Source organism: Ahaetulla prasina, chromosome 5, assembly GCF_028640845.1.
Source record: "Ahaetulla prasina isolate Xishuangbanna chromosome 5, ASM2864084v1, whole genome shotgun sequence".
Taxonomy (NCBI): domain Eukaryota; kingdom Metazoa; phylum Chordata; class Lepidosauria; order Squamata; family Colubridae; genus Ahaetulla; species Ahaetulla prasina.
In genome coordinates this window covers 106631631-106653889 of record NC_080543.1, presented here as the reverse complement: position 1 = coordinate 106653889, position 22259 = coordinate 106631631, and the positions used below count along the sequence as shown (strand labels likewise).

The following is a 22259-nucleotide window of genomic DNA, read 5'->3' as shown; positions in this document are numbered from 1 at the left end:
ACTAAAACGGTCAAAGACCGATTAAAACCCGTTAAGATTTCGCTAAAATATTTCTTAGGCTAGTCCCGCTCGGTGAAATAATGGGCTATTTAAACTATTTGTTTAAATTAAACAAATAGTTATATCTACGTATGTATTTTCTTCTTACCTCTCTATTAAGTCACACAAGTAATTGAATGTATGGACAGCTTCCTCTTTGTCTTCATGAAGAGGAAGCCATGATAACCAGTGAGGCAGAACTTCTTCAACATTTATACAGTCAGGTTTGAACTTCATGATTTTCCCCACTGCTGAAATGCAGTTTTCTGTTGCGTTGACATTTTCTTTGGTTTTGGCCTCTGCTGACTGAATTACTTGTACCAGTAACGGAAGCGCCTCTGATAAGATGAAATTTGAAAAAAAAAAAAAATCTTGAGTAATAATACTTTAATATCACCATTCAAATATAGCATTTTAAAGGACTCTTGACTACTTGGGCTTGCAAGAGAATACTGAAGAATAAAGTGCCCTTTTCCAGCCAGAATATGGCTTCTAATCATGGTACTTGCACGACATAATTAAAAAATAGTCAAATACATTCTTCTCAATAAACTTTTAAAAAAGTGAAAAAGAGCAGTCAGGGATGCTGTCAATAAATGAGGACAATATTAAGTGAGGACCTCATGACTGCGACGACTTTGATCTCCTGCTGGTTTCCCCATAAACTTTGCTTGTGGAAAACACCAGGGGACTTTGGAAATAATGATTGTATGACTATGGCTCCCTGCGATGGCCAGAACTCAAAGTCCCCCTCATTCAACACCACTGCCAGTTGTTGAACAAGTAGTTGTAACCTGTATACAAATTTCACTTTTTCCATTCAGCAATGCTCCTCACTGTCTAAATTAGACATTCCAGCAAACATATTTGAGATTAGAAATATCCCACATGCCTGCTACACAGTGCCAGGGTACATAAACTTTAAAACAGTTACAGATAGGTTCTATATCCAGGTACCTATGCCTGAATATAGACAATGAATCTTAAGCATGAAGCAATGCATCATTCTACTGGTTATTCTATATGCTAAACATGATAAAGCACCACTTTTTAAGAAATACATTGGTCATCAATGATGCTTTTATTTAGATCATACTGAGAAATATCTTTCATTAAAAGTGCATACCTGTGCAGAAAGGCCGATAGTTGTCCCCACCAAACTGTGCCATAACTCCAATACCATATGCAGCTGCTTGCCTAACTTCTGGACTGTTATCACACACAGACTGTAGCATAGGTCTCAAGAAGTATTCTGCGTATTTGAATGAGGATGGACTGCAGTGTTCTATGACATCATCAAAAATGCACAAACCCCACTGCCTGTCAGGCCAGGGCCTATGTGGACACTATGAAGACAAAACAAAGAAACAAATATCCAGGTTTTTGTTTATTCAAAGTGTATCTCTACCATCCTACCTCACCCTATATGACCAGTAGTCTCCCTGCTGCTTGAAATGCCTTTCATAGCTTTGAATATTCTTGTGATAAGTCAGAGCATAGCCATTTTAACAGCTTTATTGCTTACTCAGCTGTAAATATTACTACATACAGCACAAATACAAACTTTTCCTAAGTGGTTTCTGCGAAAATATGACAATTTATTGCTAAAACCTAAAAAAGCTACATTGCAATAAACATGTTAAAACATATTTACAAAACAAAACCTGATTTTTTTTGCCTTTTTCAATATCATTCTATAGGTTTTTAAATTATTTAGAAGAACATATTCTTCTAAAGTCAATATGGGAAATCATTCCAGACCAAAGGAAATGCTAGGGATGGATAAAGCCTACTGATCCAGTGAAGAATAGTTCATAATATTTCAGAATGTTCCATTTCTCCAGGTTGATCTAAGTTTGGGTGGGGATCAGATGTTTCCCAAAGTTAGTCCTGAACCAAAAGTTCATAGGGTTCTGGAAATGTGTTCCAAAAGTCCATGAAATGCTTCCATTTCAGAAGAGTACATACATTCTTCTGTACTTTCTCTTTCAGATTAAGTAGTGTTATGTGAAGTACATAATTATTATTTCCCTTGTAGAAGAAAAAAATCTCGGTCCTCTTCTAACAATGAAGGATGGATGCAGTTTTCATATACTTATTAAGCAAGTTATACAGGCATGACATAAATAAATTATTTCTGGTCCAACAAGAGCTGTACCTATATCATTTTTCAATTTTCTCACAAGCATTTATTACTTTTTTTTATCTTTCTTTCTTGGACTACAGCAGCCTTCAAAATATAACTTTCATTCTCCTAAAAATCTCTGAAGTACCCTTAGCAGCATTGTGTCACTCCAGTTTAATCTCAAATAATTTCATCTAAGTTATATTAAATATAAGTTATGTTAAATATAATCAAGCAACGAATCACCGAACACCTAGAAGCAAACAAAGTAATAACCAAAAGCCAACATGGGTCTGTCAAAAACAGATCATGCCAGACTAATCTTATTGCATTCTTTGACAGTGACAAAATTAGTGGACCAGAGGAATGCTGCTGATATAATTTACTTGGACTTCAGTAAAGCATTTGATAAAGTAGACCATAACCTACTACTAGATAAAGTAGAAAAATGTGGGTTAGACAGCACCATCACCAGATGGATTCATAACTGGCTGACCAACTGCACTCAACGTGTAGTCCTCAATGGAACTACATCCCCATGGAGGGAAGTATGCAGTGGAGTACCCCAAGGTTCTGTTTTAGGCCCAGTACTCTTCAACATCTTCATCAATGACTTGGACGAGGGGATACATGGGGAACTCATCAAATTTGCAGATGACACCAAGCTGGCAGGAATAGCCAACACTCCAGAAGATAGGCTCAAGATACAGAAAGATCTTGACAGACTAGAACATTGGGTGCTATTTAACAAAATGAAATTCAACAGTAAAAAAAGTAAGGTTCTACATTTAGGCCAAAAAAACCAAAATGCACAGGTACCGGATATGTGGTACCTTGCTCAATAGTAGTAACTGTGAGAGGGATCTTGGAGTCCTAGTGGACAACCATTTAGATATGAGCCAGCAGTGTGCAGTAGCTGCCAAAAAAGCCAACACAGTTCTGGGCTACATAAACAGAGGGATAGAATCAAGATCACGTGAAGTATTAATACCACTTTATAATGCCTTGGTAAGGCCACACTTGGAATACTGCATTCAGTTTTGTTCGCCACGATGTAAAAAAGATGTTGAGACTCTAGAAAGAGTGCAGAGAAGAGCAACAAAGATGATTAGGGGACTGGAGGCTAAAACATATGAAGAAAGGTTGCAAGAACTCGGTATGCCTAGTTTAATGAAAAGAAGGACTAGGGGAGACATGATAGCAGTGTTCCAATATCTCACAGGTTGCCACAAAGTAGAGGAGTCAAACTATTCTCCAAAGCACCTGAGGGTAGAACAAGAAGCAATGGGTGGAAACTAATCAAGGAGAGAAGCAACTTAGAACTAAGGAGAAATTTCCTGACAGTTAGAACAATTAATCAGTGGAACAACTTGCCTGCAGAAGTTGTAAATTTTGTAAAACACTTGAAATTTTTAAGAAAATGTTGGATAGCCATTTGTCTGAAATGGTGTAGGGTTTCCTGCCTGGGCAGGGGGTTGGACTAGAAGACCTCCAAGGTTCCTTCCAACTCTATTATTGTTGTCGTTGTTGTTGTTCTTCTTCTTCTTGTTTTTATTATTATTATTATTATTATTATTATTATTATTATTATTATTATTATTATTATTATTATTATTATTATTATTATTATTATTATTATCATTATCATTAAAAATCCCATTCATTCTGCTGGAGCCATTTGGACCTTTTAATCAACTTCAAAAATTATGTTTTATTTCCATCAAAATTGGTCTTCATTTTCTGGTTTTTCTTAACCTTTATTTGCTATGTCTCGTTAATAATTTTTTTTACTCCCCCCCATTTATGTATTATACAACCTCTTTTAGCTTCACTTTTGCAGTAATCATTTTATTTCATGCATTCACAGCTTCTTTTACTTTATAATTCTCTTAAGCACTGTATTCATCTTTTAATGATCTCATAATCCCTTGCGGGGTGGAGCATGAGCAACTGAATGGAGCTGAGTGTTTACTGGCCGAATGCCCTTCCTGTTGCCAATGCAGAGTTATATTCAGGAGATATAGTCTCTCTGTACCCAGAGAAATATTTGCCTCTACCTAGAATCTAACTCATAGCCTCCTGATTCTGAGGTGAGAGCTCCACCTCTAGGCCACCGCACCACTTTTAAGTATTGTTGTCAGGGTTCCAAGGAACACCCCCAAATAAAGCTCTGAGGCTTGAGGTTCCTCAAAGTTCCAATTTATTAGAGATGTCCTGTTGGCACAGCTGGGAAAACCCGAATCTGAAAACTTCCAGGTTTTCCACAGCCCTGCCCCACACCCACAAGTTCATCACATTGTCCAATCAACTCTTCACATTCAATTGGATACAATCTTCAGGCAGTCTCCATCAGATGCAGGAAGTCCTTGAATATGGAATGTTGTTATGACTAACTTTCTACTGCTCCAACAATAACCTCCTCCCAACTTCCCCAGCTAAAATATGTGGCAATTAAGAAGCAAAAAAGAAAATTGCCTTCCAAAACTGACAACTGTCTTCTTTTTTATAATTCTTCTTAGCATAAATCCATAACTTGTATTTTCGTCTTTTCCATGCAGTTTCCATATCATCTTTCCTTATGTCTATTTTCCATTCATTTGTTCAGGAGATTAATCTACCATCTAATGTGTTTTCATGCAGGAGACGATTTTTCTTTTGGAAAACTGTCAGATCACTCTTAAAATGACCTGATCTAGAGAAGAAATGGAACATTCCCAAGTTGTCTGGGATGCTCTGCAACTAGCATGGTATATATGATATACGTCTAAGCTTTGCATTGATGGCATTAATACAAGGTAAAAATAAATAGGCAAACCAACATAAACAAACAGTTAAGTATCATTCCCATGCACTCCCCCTCTCTCTCTTCTCTTATTGGTCTTAAAAAGTGATACTTTACTGCTCAATACAGGTTACTTACAATTAAGTTGACAATTTGTGGCAACAGCTGTTCAAACCATGGTAACACGTTTGCTTTGTAGCTACTGAATATTGAGTGCAAAATATCTGAAACTTTAGTCAAAATGTAGACATCACTGTCATGCTGATGAAGAGAAAAAAAAGTGAAATTTGATCAGTACTAAATAACTGCGCTGTAGAGTCAGATAACAACTGACAGGGAAACCTGTATGTATTTGAATAATTGTAACTCTGTTAAATGTTATATATTTCACAAGCTTTGTATTTAAAACAATTTCTGTTCCTTAATAGGAAGAACTGACAAATGGTCCAGTCTGAGTAAGGACATTAGTGGGCTCAAAATACAAAAGTTCTAACACTGCCGCCAGCAAGGATTTAATGACTTATGGAAAATCTCAAAAAATATATTGAATTAGCTTGGCAGAAAGTAGAGTGTTAAATTGTATTCCAGTTGCCAGTTGTGGTTGTTGGGTTAACTGGTCTGTGGAATAAAAATTCAAAGACAAGCATGGTTCTAAAACTACTTGTTGTTATTTCTATTGATTATCCCAACATAATGTTTGAGAATGAGAAATTCCTCATTGCCTGCACTATATTCATCATTTTAATATAAATTTATTTCATGACTTGTTTGGAAAGTAAGATTTCTGCAGCAAGTAAAGTGCTACTAGGATTAGCTAAGTTTTATTGGGTGTTAAGGCAGTATGGTGGTGTTAATGGAGATCCAACTAATTTTTTCTGCTAACATTTTTTAATTGATTTGCCCAAGTTGGCACTGTAAGCTATATATTTTATGTTCTGCTTTTTCTGCACACACATTATTTTTTTGGTATAAATATGAAAATTGTGTGCAGGTCAAAGCAAGTGTGAATAATCTGACATTCCAGATACAGTTAATGACTTCTGTCACTATATTGGACCTAATAACATGAAAATTTAAAAAAAAATACTATATACTGAGATAACCTGGACAATCTTTTCCTTTTTTGCCGAACAGCTGATACTTCTGATATATACACTGATTCTGACCACATGAAATTTTCGTAGAGATGCAATACATGAGCAAAGCTTTCGAAAGTTGTGTTTCCTTTTCAAATTCTCAAGTTTGTCATATGAAATTATACATTTCAACAATTATACTTTCAACAAGGAACAAATAATAAGAGCCTTACTTCATCTTGCAAGGACTCCTCAACTTGTTCATCATAGTCTTCATCTTGCCTTTTCACTAATTAACAAAATAAAATTTATAATGTATTAGCATGGCTTATTTTTATAAATATTCCGGCTTTCTGTAAGAAAGGTATACAAAAGGAACACCGGGAAATTATTTGGTATTATCATCCTAGCTAAAATTGATAACTTATCACCAAGCTATCATGGGAGGCTCAAATTTGTAGGCCACCTCAACTTTTGAAACTGGTTTTGAATTTGGTTCAAAATAGAGACAAGGAAGATAATACATACATATAAAATCAGGAAATAAAAATGTCCAAAAAGTTATTCTGAGTACTAAAATTGAAATTTGTTCCCCCACAGCTAATAACCTACTCATAATTTTTCTTTATTACAGTAATATAATAGGAAGGTGCCAGGGAAAGAGATTTTTAAAAGCATATCACAATACCTTGTTCTATAGAAATATCACAAAATTATCAGTTAATTAATAATCACTTTCTGCGTAGCAATAGTGTACATAAGGAGGAGCTTGCATTTACTCCTATTTTCTTTATAAAGTGTTGTGGTAAGTTCATGCAGAACTTCAAAGCATATTTGGAAGAACTTCTGAATTGCTCAGATTGCCATTTTAACCTTAGGTGTGAGCTATCATTTTTCTTTTAAGTATTTACTGTATATTTTAAGTTCCCTAAAACACTGGAATTTGGTAGGATAAATATGTGTTTAAATTTTGAAACTCTTGCTCTGAAATGCATATTTAATTAATATCTAGCAACATTTAATTGATTTACCTTGTCTTAATTCTTGATTCTTAAAGTGCTCTTCTAATTTTCCTTTCAATATTCCTCCAAGTTCTTCAAAATGTTCATTGTTTAGGCAGCCATCTCCCATTACTTCAATACACTAAAGAAATAACATTAATTTGAAAATATATTCAACAATAACTATTGCCATCACTGTAATTTCTTGCATCTTGTATAACTAAGTACTATAAAAAGGCAGCTTGATTTTGCAAGATTGATTTTTTTTTTTTGTATAGCACATAGAACTTTTGCTACTGGGTGAGAAATAATTAAATACGAAAGTAGCTTCCTTCTTGCATGCTGCAGCGAAACATGTTTTGGGTAATAGAAGTACAGGGTTTTGATTAAGTAAGGAAATATTTGCCCATCTTTCAATGAATGCACATAAAACTACTGATCACATTTGACTAGAATAGAATTACAAGGACAGATCTAGTTCTTCCCATTGATAAACAATGTTCTATCCACATGTAGAAATTCCACGATAAAGTTTATATTAAAGAAATAAAATATCAGAAATCTGCAGTTAAATTCATATTTTTCCTTCTTTCTTTACATTGTAAGGGGAGAAGATTAGAAATCTGCTGTTTTGGTAAATCTATAAAGGAAGCCCCCCCCCTCAAAAAAATGAAATAGTAAAAAAAAGTTTTCTTTATGTTAAGTTCACTGAAACAGTGGACTGAATCACTGTGATACAAAAGAAAAGGTAAAATGGCAGAACCATTCTGGGAATTGGAAGATTAAAATTATCCATGTCTTTAATAAATATTTGAATAATAGGATAGAAAAATTAAGCCAATAAGCATAAGCTGAATTATTCTGAATAATTATGTATATGCTACTTTATTTCTACTCAATAAAAGATCCTAGGAGATCAGTTATTATTAACAAAAGCAAAATGCTACCCACATAAAATAAAAATTTACCTTGGCAAAAGAATGCATTATTTCTGATAGAACATCTGAGTCAGGTTCTGTTCCTATAGCCTTGATAAGAGCATCACACATAAAATGCCACATCTGGGTGAGATACTCTGGGCCACGAACTCTTGCACATTCCAGAAGTAAAGGCATTGATTCTGCAGCTGCCACACGAACACGTTAAATTCATTAAGGGAAATTATATTTTTCTAGCAATATAAAGATTATTTCAGAAAATGTGATCAATGTACCATCCCACCTTTCCAGTTTAAAAGTCAAGGCATGAATATACACCATATCCCTTCTTCTTCCTATTTTCCCCAACAACAACCTTGTGAGGTGGATTGAGCTAAGAGAAAGTGACTGGTCCAAAGTCACCCAGTTAGCTTTCATGCCTGTGAAAGGATTAGAACTCACAGCCTCCTGGCTTTTTAGTCTGATGCTTCAATCACTAGACCAAACTAATAATAAATATTTAACATTTAAGGATGAAGCAGTATAACTATTACAATTTAATTTTGCTTAACTAACCCAGATTGAAATCAAGTGAAATTGAGAATGCTTTTTTTTTTAAAGCCACATTCTCTATTTTAGGTCTCGCATTACATTTTAAAAATATTTGCACCATAACACAGTGGGAATTGCATAACTGATCTGGATTTGCAACAAAAGGATTACTTGGACAAATAAGAAGGATGGAATATTGTCATCATCCTGAATAACCTATATATAGAATGGCAGCAAAGAATTTGATAACACTAATAACTATCACATTAATAGTTCATAGGACTATCATGCAAAATAGAAAAGACTTAGAAAAAGATATCATCATGGAAGTAGAACTTCAGCAAAGGAACCATTAGCTTCACAACTTGTTCAGTGTACTCCACAAATCCTTCTTTCAATTCTTTGGCGTAACAGACCTAAAATCCAAACATAAATTTCTTCAGCAAAGGAAGCTGGATCATAAATAAACATACCAATGGTACTTAAAACTGATAAAATGGATAAATAAATACCAATAAAGGTGAATACAGACAAATAAATGTATTTCCCCAAATTGTGAAATTCTCTTTGAACAGGAACAGACTATACATTTACCCTGTTCCCCCCAAACTAAGACACCTCCTGATAACAAGCTGAATCAGGCTTTGGACCGCATGGCAATAAGGCCAAGCGCTTATTTCAGGGTTCAAATAAATATAAGACAGGGTCTTATTTTTGGGGAAACACGGTAAAAGAAAATTGCATTGTTGTAAATGAATAATGGAAGAATGTATTTTATACAAGAATATATTTTCTTGCTAATAGTGATTTAACACATAGTAGTAGGTGTTTCAATAACTTCCCTTCAAAGAGTTCCATTTTGCTTTTAAACTCTTCAACTTTGAAGAATCTCATTCCCAAACATTTTGGGCATCAGATGCCAAATTTTTATTTAAAAAAATTAATTAAAATAGTACCTACCAACATTTGGCATGCAGTTGCTTTTTCTTCAAGACCTGCAGTCTTAATACCGAAACTCTGTTGATCCCCTAAATTTACAAATTCCCAGCCATCATCATCACTCATATTTTCCATATCTTGAGCTAGTGAGAAAAAAAGGTTAATTTTAATAAAGTTGTATCATTCCTTACTAACTAAGAAATATAAATTAAAATATCAGAACCTACTGTCAAGAAGGGCCACTTCAGGTTTAATTGATGCAGTTTTCATTAAAGGACCCATAACAACTGGAAGATATTGTTGGAATTCCTTTCCAAGAATTTTACACATTCTAGCCCATGCAGAAATCATATATGATATCTGTAAATTAATAAAATGAGATTTCATTTTCTTCAAGAATAATGACTATAAAGCTATATTACAGCTGGGATTATATAAAAACCAATCCCTAACAAACGTGATTAAAGGTAACTATACAGATTTGTGTAATACTTTGAAAAATCTGAAATGCCTTTCAAAAAATACTATGTTTACAAGACTATTAGAAAATATTAGTGTCCTCCGAAAATTAATTGGGCTTGAACTAACAAATTCATGGCATAAATGAGAAAAGAAACTTTCATAGGTCAGTTTCAATAACTATGGAATATGAAGTCTCCATTACAGAGGCTTGGCATAAGCATTGCAACAGCACTTTGCTAAAAGATATCCAATTAGATTTTATCACATCAAAAGTGTAGAGAACTTTTTTGTACAATAATTTCTGGACGTGAACATGTTTCTTATGTATCTATGGTAACTGGGACTGGAATTGCCATTGCTAAGTGATGCAGTAGTAAGGTGTGATGTTGTGAGAACACATTGCTTAGTGAAAACAATTCCGTTAATTGCTGCCGCTAAGCAAAATCACAGGTTGTTAAGTGAGAATCTTACATGACCGCAACTTATGACTTCTTTCGGGCTTTCCGCAAACAAAGTTAATTGGGAAGCCAGTTGAAGTTTCAAGTCCTGGGTGACTTCAAAGCAGGTTGGGGGGTAGGTGAGCCCTACGGAAGGAGGTAGGGAGGTGCTGTGAGAGAAGGAACTTTAAGGACTGGTTTTAAGTAACATTTGTTCAGTGCCATTGCAACTTTCAATGCTTGCTGAACGAGTAATAGTTACCTAAGAAAAACCTGCATGAGTAAAATGGGCAAACTAAAAATATTTTGAAATTTCAGAAGTTACAAAAGCCTGGAAGGTGCATTTGGAGAAAAACTTCAAACTTTTCAGGCCTATCCTGATTATGCATAGTAAGCTTTTAGTGGTTTGGTAGTTAATTTTTTTCCTTATTCTTACTGTGGTACGTCAATTAAAACTGTACTGTCACTGGGTAAAAATGTATATTTCTACCAAACATGTATTGCAAAATCTTGAATTAACTAATACGGTAAAGCAGATTATTTTAATTTCATTTAGGAATTAACTTTAAAATATATGTAGTTTTAGAAATTTGGACTAAAGCAAGATATTTTCTCACATACCTGAGGATCATCATCTTCCAAGTCGTTAAAGTCAGTCTGTGTTTTCAGCAAGAGCTGCATCACATCAGATGCATCCTGCATAAACTAGAAACAAAGAGAGAACCCAAATCAAGCTGTGGCAGTTTTTAAACAGACACAGAGTATCTTTATAATAATGTATTGAAGAGTGTAAGTTAAAAAAAGATATAGAAATTACTGAAGCATTAAAGCTGAAGCTAAAAACCAAGAATGGTTACAATTTATGAATAGAGAAGCAACTCAATGTACCTACAAACTGAAGATAGCAAAGAATTAACTTGCTACCTACCTTCTCTTTGCCTACTGCAAGGCCTATTAAGCTGATACATTCTATAGTTTTGCCTCTTAAGAGCCTAAGTTCCTTTTGCACAGCATTTTCAACTATGTGTTTCAGAGAAGGCATAAACAAATCGTAGTATGGAACGAACTTTTCTTCTGCTGTATCAGCCACAGAGGCAATGGATGTAACGACTTGTTCCAAAACAAGCTTGGTACCTTTTTCTATCAACTGTGAAAAAAGCAGTAAATAAATTAAAAATAAAATCAAAGTCTTGCTGAAACAGTAACTTAAATATATTCCATTTCATCTTAAAATGTCCTTACCTCCTGTAACTTTAATACCATAGTGGAATGAAGGTGCTTCACTAAGTTATCTAAATATGGAATAAGCAGTGATTTTGGACAGTCTTCAGTAAAATTGATCAGAGCAGCAGCTGCATGAGCCTGAACACGTTGGTTGCCTTGGTCTTCCATGGTCTGCAGAAGAGCTGCAATTACCTACAACAAAGATAGCAACCATGACTGACAGGTCCCTAAATAAGCTTTGTTAATAACTAAGCAACACCAAGCTTTATACTTGCCTTCTCATGGAATTTTTTCTGGAAGCTTGGTGCAAAGTCTGTAGCCATTTGGCCAATCGCATTACAAGCTGCGTATCTGACCCGTGGATGCTGAAATATTTATATTTAATTAGTAAGATGACAAAATAAAGCACTGAAATAAACATCTGGAGGAGGAAAATGCCATTCAACTTACAGGATCCTGAAGGAAAAGCAATACCAAGTTAACTATTTCATTCAAAATTCCCTCCATTTGTTGGTGGCAGCCTTCGCCAATAGCTGATAAAGCCATCAAGCCAGCATGCCTGCATTTCCAGTCAGCTGTAATTAAATGGAAGAATTCAGAGTCAGAAAAAAAGCATAAAGATAACACTATGTTTTTTATTCACAACATGGATCTGTTCAAACTAGTTTCTTTTGCATTCCAGAATGGCTATACTCCCCTCCCTTGCATCCCAGTTGGCAATTTGGTAAAATTGGTGCAGGGAAGTGCAGTGTGTGGTCATGGGCACCTATTTCAATGAATTGGAAGGAACCTTCATGATACAGGCAGTTCTCAATTGCAACTAGTAACTATTTCAAATTATGATAGTGCTGAAAAAAGTGTTATTATGATTGGTCCATGCACTGCCTCCATGCTTGTGATTTGGACACTCTGTAACCATTATACTTTTATATATATTTGCACCCTCAAGTCAGTGTTGACTCCTGGGGACTACTTGGACTAATCTCTGCAGTTTTTTTGGCAGGATTTTTGGAAGCGGATTGTTATTGCTTGCTTTCTAAGACTGAGAGTCAATGATTGGTCCAAGGTCATCCAGTCACCTTGGCTGGCTTTGTGTTTCAGGCAGGACTAGAATCCATGACTCCCAGTTTCTAGCCTGATGCTCTAACTGCAATACCAAATTAGTTTTCGAATTTATAAATTCATTTAAATCCATTTTTAACCACTCAGTTCCTACATCATTTAACCAGCAGCTCAAATTCCAAAACAAAATTACTTACGATTCTGAAGCATTTGCATAATATGCTCTTTAATCATAGGTAAGACAAGTTTTCCACCAAGGCCACATGCCATTCTATCCAGTGCACTCTCACCAGCAACAGCATTACTAAAATTTGCAAAAAATCAATAAGAACAATATTTAGGTTATGTTCCTATTCTTTAAACTTTTGTTTCAAAGAAAATCCTGCTTATCATAAGTTTCAAATACAATTTTTTAAATCAAAATACTTGAATAATTTTGTGCTTATCCATCACATTTTCCTAAGTGAAATCTGAACCTCCAGAAGATCTTATGCTTCATAATATATACATCTTATCTACCACTGCTTTCCTGGAGCTAATATTGAGTTGCTTCAACTGCATTCTTGTTATGACAGAGAGCTTTCAAACCAGATTGCAATCAGTTCCATATCAATTTATTATAAATATTATCTGTTTCTGGGGCATCATCTGATTTACTTTTGACTCTGCTTTGGAATGCTATGAACTTCAGCAAACTTTGCATTTTCTTTTTAAATCACTGCATTACTCCATGTCCTGTGGCAAATCATTCTACCCACAGAGACGAAGCTATCTGATGTTCACTCTCTATTTCTCATCTCATCTTCAATATTCTGTTCCTGGACGTTGTCTCTTACTGTATATATTGTGCAGATTTTAATTCACCCTCCCCAATTCAGTGACTACTGTAGCATAAAATGACGGTCAGTTATTCTGAAAAACCCTCCATTACAAAATTGTCAACCTATTGCCATACTACTTCACAAATAACAAGGAGTTTTTAAATGCAATGAATTAATTGTGACCATGAATCTTGGACTGAACTAGAAGGAAACTCTTAAGAATTTCATACGATAAAGAACTAGGTCATGTAATCTTTGATTTCTAGAATAGATTCATTCTTTGTATGGATTCTTTTTTGTATTAAATTGGAAATTATTTTTTTTCTTTCTGTGAGGATGTTTTCTCACTTTTGATTCACTTTATACTTTATAAATATACTTTATACAAACGAATTTAACTTTGATTTTTCTGTACAAACAATGGCTCCTCTCAATATAATTTCTTAAATATTGTAATCTCTTTAATGAGAAAAAAATGTGTCTACCATTGACCCTTAAACAGTTGAAATGGATGGTGCACCCATATGTTTAGGGCTGGGCCTTGACATGAATTAAATGTCAACACAGATTAACGTACAAAATACAGTCAGGTCCAGAAATATTGGGATATCGACACAATTCTAACATCTTTGGCTCTATACACCACCACAATGAAGTTGGAATGAAACAAACACAATGTGCTTTAACTGCAGACTGTCAGCTTTGAGGGTATGTACATCCAACTCAGGTGAACGGTGTAGGACCGACAGCAGTTTGCATATGTGCCTCCCACTTGTTAAGGGACCAAAGGTAATGGGACAGAATAATAATCATAAATCAAACTTTCCGTTCTTAATACTTGGTTGCAAATCCTTTGCAGTCAATCACAGCCTGAAGTCTGGAACGCATAGACATCACCAGACGCTGGGTTTCATCCCTGGTGATGCTCTGCCAGGCCTCTACTGCAACTGTCTTCAGTTCCTACTTGTTCTTGGGGCATTTTCCCTTCAATTTTGTCTTCAGCAAGTGAAATGCATGCTCAATGGGATTCAGGTCAGGTGATTGACTTGGCCATTGCATAACATTCCACTTCTGTCCCTTCAGAAACTCTTTGGTTGCTTTTGCAGTATGCTTTGGGTCATTGTCCATCTGCACTGTGAAGCGCCGTCCAATGAGTTCTGCAGCATTTGGCTGAATGTGAGCAGATAATACTGCCCAAAACACTTCAGAATTCATCCTGCTGCTTTTGTCAGCAGTCACATCATCAATAAATACAAGGGAACCAGTTCCATTGTCAGCCATACTTGCCCACGCCATGACACTACCACTACCATGCTTCACTGATGAGGTGGTATGCTTAGGATCATGAGCAGTTCCTTTCCTTCTCCATACTCTTCTCTTCCCATCACTCTGGTACAAGTTGATCTTGGTCTCATCTGTCCATAGGATCTTGTTCCAGAACTGTGAAGGCTTTGTTAGATGTTGTGTGGCAAACTCTAATCTGGCCTTCCTGTTTTTGAGGCTCACCGATGGTTTACATCTTGTGGTGAACCCTCTGTATTCACTCTGGTGAAGTCTTCTCTTAATTGTTGACTTTGACACACATACACCTACCTCCTGGAGAGTGTTCTTGATCTGGCCAACTGTTGTGAAGAGTGTTTTCTTCACCAGGTAAAGAATTCTTCGGTCATCCACCACAGTTGTTTTCCGTGGTCTCCCGGGTCTTTTGGTGTTGCTGAGCTCATCGGTGCGTTCTTTCTTTTTGAGAATGTTCTAAACAGTTGTTCTGGCCACGCCTAATGTTCTTGCTATCTCTTTGATGGGTTTGTTTTGTTTCTTCAGCCTAATGATGGCTTGCTTCACTGATAGTGACAGCTCTTTGGATCTCATCTTGAGAGTTGACAGCAACAGATTCCAAATGCAAATAGCACACTTAACATGAACTCTGGGCCTTTCATCTGCACACTGTAATTGGGGTAATGAGGGAATATCACACACTTGGCCATGGAACAGCTGAGAAGCCAATTGTCCTATTATCTTTGGTCCCTTAACAAGTGGGAGGCACATGCAAACTGCTGTCAGTCCTACACCGTTCACCTGAGTTGGATGTACATACCCTCAAATTAAAACTGACAGTCTGCAGTTAAAGCACATTGTGTTTGTTTCATTCCAACTCCATTGTGGTGGTGTATAGAGCCAAAGATGTTAGAATTGTGTCAATGTCCCAATATTTCTGGACCTGACTGTAATTCTGGGGAAAATCAAGGATCCTAAATTGAATTTCTAAAATAGCCATCTTTACCTGTCAAAGTCATCATCTTCTAATTCATCAGAATTTGCCCAATCTTCATCTTCTTCTAGATCAACCATCATTGCTAACATCTGAGGGACTAAAACAAATTTAACAGTGCTTATTAACAAATTTCCAATAACGAATTGAATGATAATATAATCTCTAACAATCTCAAAAAGAAATGTGGGGTTTTCACTTACTGTATTATACATTGACACAATTTGTGAAAAAATTGCTGATCAGTTTGATATTTGGAATAATTATAGCTAAGTAAGGTAAAATAAGGATATGCAATGTATTCCGAGTACTTTGAAGTTGGAACAAAACATGCATGCTCCCAACATTTTTCAAGACTCGAAACAAAACATACTGATTTTATCCTATCCTCAGCACAAAATACATTCATTCTGAAACTGAAACAAAACATTGATATTTTAAATGGCTTGTTCCAAGCTCTTCATCATCTCATTGTTCTATCATTTTATAAACAATATCTCTATATAATGTACAACTATATTTGCAGATCCTGATGAGCCATACTCATTTAATTGGTAACTAAATGATTCAGATAAAAGGTGCTAGAGAGTAGCTAGCATTTGAAGTTGGTTAAAACAAAATGGTTCACAAGTATCACTACTTTTTTCTGTTCTTAATTACAACCATTAATCTATGCCTTCCTCATGAAGATGTCTGACACACAGGATTTGTACAAGTGTGTATACTTACTGCTTTTCTATTAATCTAAAATGATCTTTTATCTATTTCCCTTTATGTTTTTGTAGCTTATATTTTAAGAGACAAGAAGGGAGTGGGAGGCTAGGCTAGAAATAACATATTTTGCTTTTTGTTTAAAATTACAGAGCTGAAAAGAGCCACATATTGAATAAATGAAAGGAGATTGAAAGTTCTTGATGAAAGCAATAACAAACAATAGCAAAAGCATTTAATATATGACAAAAGCCCTACTGAAACAAACACCAGGTTTCTAGATAGGCACTAATTCCTTCAACTGTACAAATTTCCATAAAGTCAAAGGGAAGATGCATTCTGAAGTCATAACTAAGAATAGAACCTTTTTTTATATATAAAAAGTTTTTTTATTTTTTTAAAACAAACATTACATCATTTATCATTCAGTGTGTCATCTGGATACAAAATTTTATAATATATACATATACATATACATACACACACACACACATATATGTATATATATATATGCTTTGTACTTGTCTCACACAAGCACGAAGCCGAAAGCACCAGCCTGAAGATGATGAGTGAGACCTCGTCGAAACGTTGCCAAGATACTCTCAACCTTACATGGGAAAAGACCCAAATATGCCAAGACTTTTATATTTATTTATATATAGATATCTCTCCATATGATCATTATAATCTAAACCGATATGCTACTTTCAGAATACTCTAGAAAGAAGCAAGTGAGAAATCCATAAAATAACCTCCAGGAAGAAAGAAATTAGGTTGCAGTGTCTCTAACTCAAGCATGCTAATAGTTCTAAACTCAGATTAAGATTTACTTCAATAGACTGAGTGACATTTGAATAACAGTGATCAAATAGGCAATTGCTAATATTGTATTTCATATTAATCATTTTTCTTTCATTAATTTGCAGGCAATGAAACAAGATCTCCAAAAATCTTCTACATAGAACCTACATATTTTAATAACCCTTACATACAGGTGAAACTCAAAAAATTAGAATATTGTGCAAAAGTTCATTTATTTCAGTAATGCAACTTAAAAGGTAAAACTAATATATGAGATAGACTCATTATATGCAAAGTGAGATAGTTCATGCCTTGATTTGTCATAATTTTGATGATTATAAAGGTAAAGGTAAAGGTTCCCCTCGCACATACGTGCTAGTCGTTGCCAACTCTAGGGGGCAGTGCTCATCTCCGTTTCAAAGCCGAAGAGCCAGCACTGTCCGAAGACGTCTCTGTGATCATGTGGCCGGCATGACTCAATGCCAAAGGCGCACGGAATGCTGTTACCTTCCCACCATTTTTACGTGCTTTCGAAACTGCTAGGTTGGCAGAAGCTGGGACAAGTAACGGGAGCTGATGATTATGGCTTACAGCTAATAAAAACCCCAAATTCACAATCTCAGAAAATTAGAATATTACATGAAATCAATAAAACAAGGATTGTACATAGAACAATATCGGACCTCTGAAAAGTATAAGCATGCATATATACTCAGTACTTGGTTTGGGCCCCTTTTGCATCAATTACTGACTCAATGCTGTGTGGCATGGATGCTATCAGCCTGTGGCACTACTGAGGTGTTATGGAAGACCAGGATGGTTCAATAGCGGTCTTCAGTTCTTCTGCATTGTTTGGTCTCATGTCTTTCATCTTTCTCTTGGCAATGCCCCATATATTCTCTATGGAGTTCAGGTCAGTCGAGTTTGCTGGCCAATCAAGCACAGTAATCCCACGGGCACTGAACCAGGTTTTGGTACTTTTGGCAGTGTAGGCAGGTGCCAAGTCCTGCTGGAAAATGAAGTCAGCATCCCCATAAATCTTTTCTGCGGAAGGAAGCATGAAGTGCTCCAAAATCTCCTGGTAGACGGCTGCATTAACCCTGGACTTAATGAAGCACAGTGGACCAACACCAGCAGATGACATGGCTCCCCAAATCAACACAGATTGTGGAAACTTCACACTGGACTTCAAGCATCTTGCAGTGTGCGTCTCTCCATTCTTCCTCCAGATTCTGGGTTATTGGTTTCCAAATGAAATGCAAAAGTTGCTCTCATCAGAAAAGAGGACTTTGGACCACTGAGCAACAGACCAGTTCTTTTTTTCTTTAGCCCAGGTAAGATGCTTCTGACATTGTTTGTTGTTTAGGAGTGGCTTGACAAGAGGAATACATTTGAAGCCCATGTCCAGGATCTGTCTGTGTATGGTGGCTCTTGATGCACTGATTCCAGCCTCAGTCCACTCCTTGTGAAAGTCCCCAACACTTTGAATGGCCTTTTCCTAACAATCCTCTCCGGGCTGCGGTCATCCAAGCTGCTTGTGCACCTTTTTCTTCCACACTTTTCCCTTCCACATAACTTTCCATTAATTGCTTTGATACAGCACTTTGGGAACATCCAACTTCTTTTGCGATTACCTTTTGAGGCTTTCCCTCCTTATGGAGGGTGTCAATGATGGTTTTCTGCACAACTGTCAGGTCAGCAGTCTTTCCCATGATTGTGATTCCTACTGAACCAGACTGAAAGACCATTTAAAGGCTCAGGAACCCTTTGCAAGTGTTATGGCTTAATTAGCTGATTAGAGTGGGACACTTTGAGCCTAGAATATTGAACCTTTTCACAATATTCTAATTTTCTGAGATTGTGAATTTGGGGTTTTCATGAGCTGTAAGCCATAATCATCAAAATTATGACAAATCAAGGCTTGAACTATCTCGCTTTGCATGTAATGAGTCTATCTCATATATTAGTTTCACCTTTTAAGTTGCATTACTGAAATAAATGAACTTTTGCACGATATTCTAATTTTTCGAGTTTCACCTGTACTGTCCTAACCAGTATTTAAAAAAAAAAAAAGATTTAAAATCAGCAATTAACATAGCGAATCCAAGTTAGACTTATTGTATCATGATATGAGGACCCAGATTGTTAGGGGCAATATGCTGACTCTGGAAATCACTTAGAGGGCTGCAAAGCACTGTGAAGCAGTATATAAATCTAAGTGGTATTGCTATATAAAATGTTTCCATTCTGAAGATATTACTTCATTTTGGCATTTCAGCCAATTAGTTATAACCATTCAAGCCAATAGCTCTTTTTATCAATAAATCCACAAAGATATGGCTTATATGAAATTACAGAAAGTATATGAAGAATACTGAAATTTCCTGATTTGAAGAAATGTATAGTCTTAGATGAGGGTGCAATGGCTCAGCGGTTAAAAAAAAGCTGACAGCCCACCTTCGATACCCAAGAGCCGTACAAGTGGGTGAGCTCCCATTACGATGCAAATGCAGGGAAATAAATAGGTACCACTTCAGTGAAAAAATAAGCTTTCTGTGTGCCTTGGCATATAGCTGGCCACATGATCACAGAAATGTCTTTGGACAACACAGGCTCCCTCAGCTAAGAAATGGAGATCAACACCATTTCCTAGAGTCAGACTTAATTGGACTGGGAAACCTTTATCTCTATAGGCATACATATTCCTATACATTATACATTTATGCTTTCTCTGCTTCAGCACTGCAATCTAGTGTATGTCTGATTTTGGACAGCTTTAAACAGCAAATGAAAATCTAGCTTTAACTATGAACTTAATTAGCCTCCTTGTAAATAAAGTAGTAGTAACAATCAGAATTATGCACCAAGTATAATTAGTGTATCAACCAAATCCTTGACTTTGGTTGTAAGTCTCCACAGGGATTTCTGGAGCACTGGTGGTCATGGGGGGCAATTAACATTTGATTATAATTTGTACATTATTATTACACAAATGAAAGCAAATATAGATGTCCCAGGATAATGTTGCAGGATCAAATCCAGATCAGTCATTGGGACCAGAGGTTTAGTCTTCTGAGCTTTCTGACTCGTGTTGGAGCCCATCCTCAGGGAACGTCTCTTTACCAGTTACTAACCCTGATTGGATACTGCAACAGTATACTGGGACACTTATATTCGCCTTCATTCATAAGAGATATGGGTGGCTAGCACTTTGAAAGCACGCTTGGCAGTGAAGTATTCTATTCTATACTCCAGGGATCCACAACACCTGGTCCATGGACTGGTACTGGTCTGCAGCCCACTGGGAACTGGGCCACGCAAGTGATGGGCAGGCCCGCAAAGCTTAATTTGCACATGTGTAGGAGCTTGGTTGCGTGCGTAAAACCATTCCTTTTCCCCGCTGTCACTGCTGCAGGTCCATCGAGCCAGAAATGTTGGGGACCCTTGCTATACTTGACCATCAGGATGTTGGCTTTTAAATTCCAAAATAAGACTTTGGAAATCCTTTTTATTTAATGGTAGCCATTGACTTACAACAGTTTATTAATCATTCAATGTTACATCGGCACTGATAGTGATGGATGACTGTTTTTTCACATTAAGCTATTGCAGCATCGATCTGGATGCTTGTCAACTGATTCATATTTACACCTGCAGTGTCCCAGGGTCATGTGATCACCTTCGGCAACCTTCTGACAAGTCAGATTCACTTAAAAACTGTATTACTAATTTAACACTTGCAATGATTTACTTAACAACTGTAGCAAGGTCATAAAACGGGGCAAAACTCACTGAACAAATGTCTCACTTCGCAACATAAACGTTGGGCTCAATTGTGGTTGTACATCGAGGATTACTTGTGTTATAAATTTGACTAAAACAACGAAAATGGCTTACTTACTAGCTTGTGCAACGATGTTGATATGCCTTCTCAGCATAGCAGCAGCAGTCTCTGATAATGTGACTATTACTTCAAGGGCCAATTGACGTTGCATATTATTGAGGCTTGTGTCTGCACATAGCTGGAATTGAAAAAATAGTTCAGGAAAACTCTAAAATCAAGACCAGAGCTTTAACAAATAAATATTTCAAATTGAAGTGCTAGAATACAAACTTACTTTCAAACTCAGTTGTAATGTAGGTTCTAAGTGTGGACGTAAATATTTTGGAACTGTATCTGCAATCTCTACAAGAGACTTTAGGACCGAATCATCATTTTGATAACACGAGTCATTGACTGCCTGAAGAAAAACAGTAATTAATATAGTTTCCCTTGTAATTTGGACTCAAAACCATTAACAGGAAACCACTCAGCATTTTGCAAATTTCCACAAAAAAGGTATTTGAAAGTTCCCCTTAGTATGGGTAAGATAATTTTAGCACAGTGTTTCCCAAACTTTTTCTTTCATTATCCCAAATTATTTTATCAGAAAGCCCTTTTTATCCAATGTAGGTAAAACACTTTAACTGTCCCTTTTGTAGTTTGGCAATGAATTCACAACTTGCTACCCAATTCTGGGTAATTTTAGCTAGGTCTGGAAACACTGTTTTAGGACATGCTAATCAAGTGAGACTTATTTATGTTCACCTCTTGTATAACTCATCTGATCTAATAATTGTTTTTCAATGATTTTTTTTCTTGTTGCATATCATGTTGCAAACAGTGTCGGCTGGCGACCCCCAGGGGGAGAGTCTTCTCTGTGGGAGCACCTACCCTCTGGAATGAGCTTCCTCCAGGACTTTGACAACTTCCTGACCTCCGGACCTTTCGCCGCGAGCTGAAGACGTATTTATTCTTCCGAGCAGGACTGGCATAAAAAGGGGTTTTTAAATTGGATTTTAAATGGGGTTTGATTTTATAATATGTATTTTATAATTTAATTTTATTGGCCATATTGAATAAGTTTTTTAATAGTGATTTTATTGTATTGTATTGTATTGTATTTTATCTGGCTGTTAACCGCCCTGAGTCCTTCGGGAGAAGGGCGGTATAAAAAATATTATTATTATTATTAGTTTTCTGGAGAAACCATCATTTATT

General features: G+C 36.1%; 1 protein-coding gene across 2 annotated transcripts in view; it reads right to left on the bottom strand.

Annotated features, from left to right (window-relative positions):
- IPO5 (importin 5) overlaps nucleotides 1-22259 on the bottom strand; it is a 35567-nt gene that overhangs the window by 3111 nt on the left and 10197 nt on the right. For both annotated transcript variants that reach the window (XM_058185559.1, XM_058185560.1), the window contains 18 exons: nucleotides 21337-21459; nucleotides 21120-21240; nucleotides 15719-15806; nucleotides 12814-12920; nucleotides 12005-12129; nucleotides 11830-11919; nucleotides 11573-11746; nucleotides 11259-11477; nucleotides 10952-11035; nucleotides 9659-9791; nucleotides 9453-9574; nucleotides 8812-8908; nucleotides 7992-8164; nucleotides 7054-7165; nucleotides 6256-6311; nucleotides 5085-5207; nucleotides 1166-1385; nucleotides 149-377 (listed from right to left, as the gene is read on the bottom strand). In XM_058185559.1, the coding sequence (XP_058041542.1) occupies nucleotides 149-377; nucleotides 1166-1385; nucleotides 5085-5207; nucleotides 6256-6311; nucleotides 7054-7165; nucleotides 7992-8164; nucleotides 8812-8908; nucleotides 9453-9574; nucleotides 9659-9791; nucleotides 10952-11035; nucleotides 11259-11477; nucleotides 11573-11746; nucleotides 11830-11919; nucleotides 12005-12129; nucleotides 12814-12920; nucleotides 15719-15806; nucleotides 21120-21240; nucleotides 21337-21459 (2396 nt within the window). The remainder of the gene's footprint in view (nucleotides 1-148; nucleotides 378-1165; nucleotides 1386-5084; nucleotides 5208-6255; nucleotides 6312-7053; nucleotides 7166-7991; nucleotides 8165-8811; nucleotides 8909-9452; nucleotides 9575-9658; nucleotides 9792-10951; nucleotides 11036-11258; nucleotides 11478-11572; nucleotides 11747-11829; nucleotides 11920-12004; nucleotides 12130-12813; nucleotides 12921-15718; nucleotides 15807-21119; nucleotides 21241-21336; nucleotides 21460-22259) is intronic.